General features: G+C 37.8%; 1 protein-coding gene across 1 annotated transcript; it reads right to left on the bottom strand.

Moving 5' to 3' along the window:
• Nucleotides 1-644: 644 nt before the first annotated feature.
• Nucleotides 645-1,325, bottom strand: LOC138898883 (uncharacterized). Its single transcript, XM_070184991.1, has 2 exons — nucleotides 1,052-1,325; nucleotides 645-973 (listed from the first exon to the last, which is right to left on the bottom strand). The coding sequence occupies exons 1-2, from the start codon at nucleotides 1,323-1,325 to the stop codon at nucleotides 645-647; spliced, it is 603 nt and encodes a 200-aa protein (XP_070041092.1).
• Between the last annotated feature and the right edge of the window lie 1,390 nt (nucleotides 1,326-2,715).

Here is a 2,715-nt window from a genome sequence, read left to right as displayed (position 1 = left end):
AGCAGCTGCTTCTGCTTCAGTATTAGTAGTCTCCTGAATCTCCTTTCCCCTTTCATACCTTATATCACCTTACTCACCACGCAATACAAAACCAATCGAGCTCCTACCTGGATTTCCCCTAGATGCCCTATCTGTATTGATTTTCACCTAACCATGATCAGGTAATTCCCACAGAGCCTTGGTCACTTTCAACTTAAGTGTTTGATTCTCCATTAAGAGTAATAATTCTGGACATTTATGAGGGATATTCACTAAGCTCGGTTTTCTTTTCCTCACCAACTCTTGAATTATGGATGAAATCTAGTATATCACCCTACTAACAGCTACTGCCTCCCCATTCTTATAGTTGTTCCTCCTTTTCTAGAGTTCCCAAACAATGATGGAGGGTAGAGCATGAAAAATAGGTTAGTATTACCTAGAAAGGCCAACATTTTAATATTTCCTGATGCAAGGATAGTCGCTCTATGTTGATGCCTGCATTTGATAAGTAATCGTGCCACATGGTCTAGGCTGCATATGATCAAAAAAGTATGCGTGACATTGTTTCCTCTGAAGAAAGCATAAAATAATGGCAGTTTAGAAGGCATAAAATAATCCAATCTTCTAAAGTAATCATCTAATGGCAGTTTGCCTTTCCAAACCTTTCACACGAAGAAAGCAATCTTGAAAATTAATCCTCTCACCCATATATGATTATATACAACATTAGGATCCTTTCTTCTACGAGTATATTCCCAGGCAGACTTAATAGTAAATCTGCCCTTAGGCTTCAGAGCCCAAACTGCTCTATCTAGATCATGATGTATCAAAAAAGGCTTTATATTCTCAATCACATGTTGTGCCAAATCTCGTGGAAGAATTTCCAGTAGCCTTTCCACATCCCACGAGCCATCAATGAGGACATCATATACATTGTGCACAGATTCATCACAATACAATTCCGGAGGAGTAACAAAGTACAAAGCTCCCAAGCCTGTCCAATTATCGAATCAAAATAGAGAAAAGACCATTCTTGGTTGCCATACTATCCTATGTTCCACCTAATATCTACATTGAATCATTTTTCTCCAAACATGAGATCCATTTCTCCAAGGGACCACCATTGCATTCAACTTTTTATAATACTTTTGACAGATGAATGAGCTCCATAAGGTTGCCTTTGTCATGAAGTTCCACCACAATTTACAAAATAAAGCCTTTGAAACATCATGTAATGAGCTAAATCCAACTCCACCCTCCTCTTTTGGAAAACATAAGGTATCCCATGACGCCCAATGTTTAGCCCTTCCTTCCACAGAATTACTCCAGAAAAAATGAGCAAACATTTTATGAAGTTTATTAATGACAGAGGGAGGGGGATTCACTACTGATAATAGATGGATTGGTATACTTTGAAGCACATGTGAAATCAGAACTGCACAACCACCAATAGAAAGAATCTTGCCTTTCCAAGATTAAAGTTTGTCAGGTACCTTAGTCATAATTCCGTCATAGTAGTTCATTCTCCTCCTTGCATAGAAAATTTGACATCCAAGGTAAGTGCAAGGAAACTTCTGTTTGCCTATTCCAGTAATCGTTTTCACCTTATTCAATACTTCCAAACTTGTAAAATGATGCATGTAAACGGCTGATTTTGCCTTATTGATTAGTTGTCCTGAGGCCACTTCATAAGCACTCAAAACCTCCATTATTAGTTGTAGTGAAGTGGCATTAGATGATGAGAAAATAATAGTATCATCAACATAAGCTATATGATTAATCTTTGGACTCCATTTTGGTAAACCAAAATCACGGAAATAAAGGTTTAAGTGTAGAGCATTCAAACCTCTGGACAAAGCTTCAACAGCTAATATGAATAGTGTAGGTGACAGTGGATCCCCTTGCTTGACTCCTCTAGTGGATTTGAAAAATCCATAAGGCTGGCCATTAATCAACACAGAATACCAATTGTTAGACACAATGCCAAACACTACACCAATAAACCTCTCTGAAAAGCCCATCTTCCTCAACACTTTATTCACAAACAACCATTAAAGCCTATCATAAGCTTTTGTCATATCCAATTTCATCACTACATTAGGTCCTGACCTTGTTCTTAGCCTGATGTCTGTGATGATTTTTAGCGTCAATAGTACATTCTCAACTATTCTCCTTCCCTTAACAAAACCTGCTTGTTCATCTAAGATTAGATTAGGCAAAATAGGACCAAGCCTTTCATGAATTACCCTAGAAAATACCTTGTTGATAAAATTACTGACGCTTATCGGTCTCATATCTGAAAAAGTAGTAACTTCCTTCTTCTTAGGCAACACAACAAGGTTCGTGTGGGTAATAAATCTTGGGAGCTCATCACCATTGAAGTACTGTCGCACCATATTAAGTACATCATTACCTATTATATCCCAGCAACTATGGAAAAACTTCCCTGTAAATCCGTCTGGTCCTCCTGCACTATCAGCATTTAAGCCAAAAATAGCATTCTTGACCTCATCTTTTGTAGGTTGTTTCACCAACTCCAAGTTCCGCTCTTCAGTTACCATGTCAAGTACATGGTTAATAATTTAAAAAGCAGTAGGTATAACATCCTCACAAATTTGAGCTTGGTAAAATTTCACTACTTCTGCTGCCAATTGGACCTTTGATCGAGTTATCCTCACTGTCTTTAATCCTCTTGAGTTCCAACCTTTTCCTCCTTCCATTTACTTGAACATTGAA

This window comes from Nicotiana tomentosiformis, chromosome 9 (assembly GCF_000390325.3).
Source record: "Nicotiana tomentosiformis chromosome 9, ASM39032v3, whole genome shotgun sequence".
In the NCBI taxonomy this organism is placed as follows: domain Eukaryota; kingdom Viridiplantae; phylum Streptophyta; class Magnoliopsida; order Solanales; family Solanaceae; genus Nicotiana; species Nicotiana tomentosiformis.
Note: the sequence above shows the minus strand (reverse complement) of the source record. Positions and strands in the feature narration are given on the sequence as shown.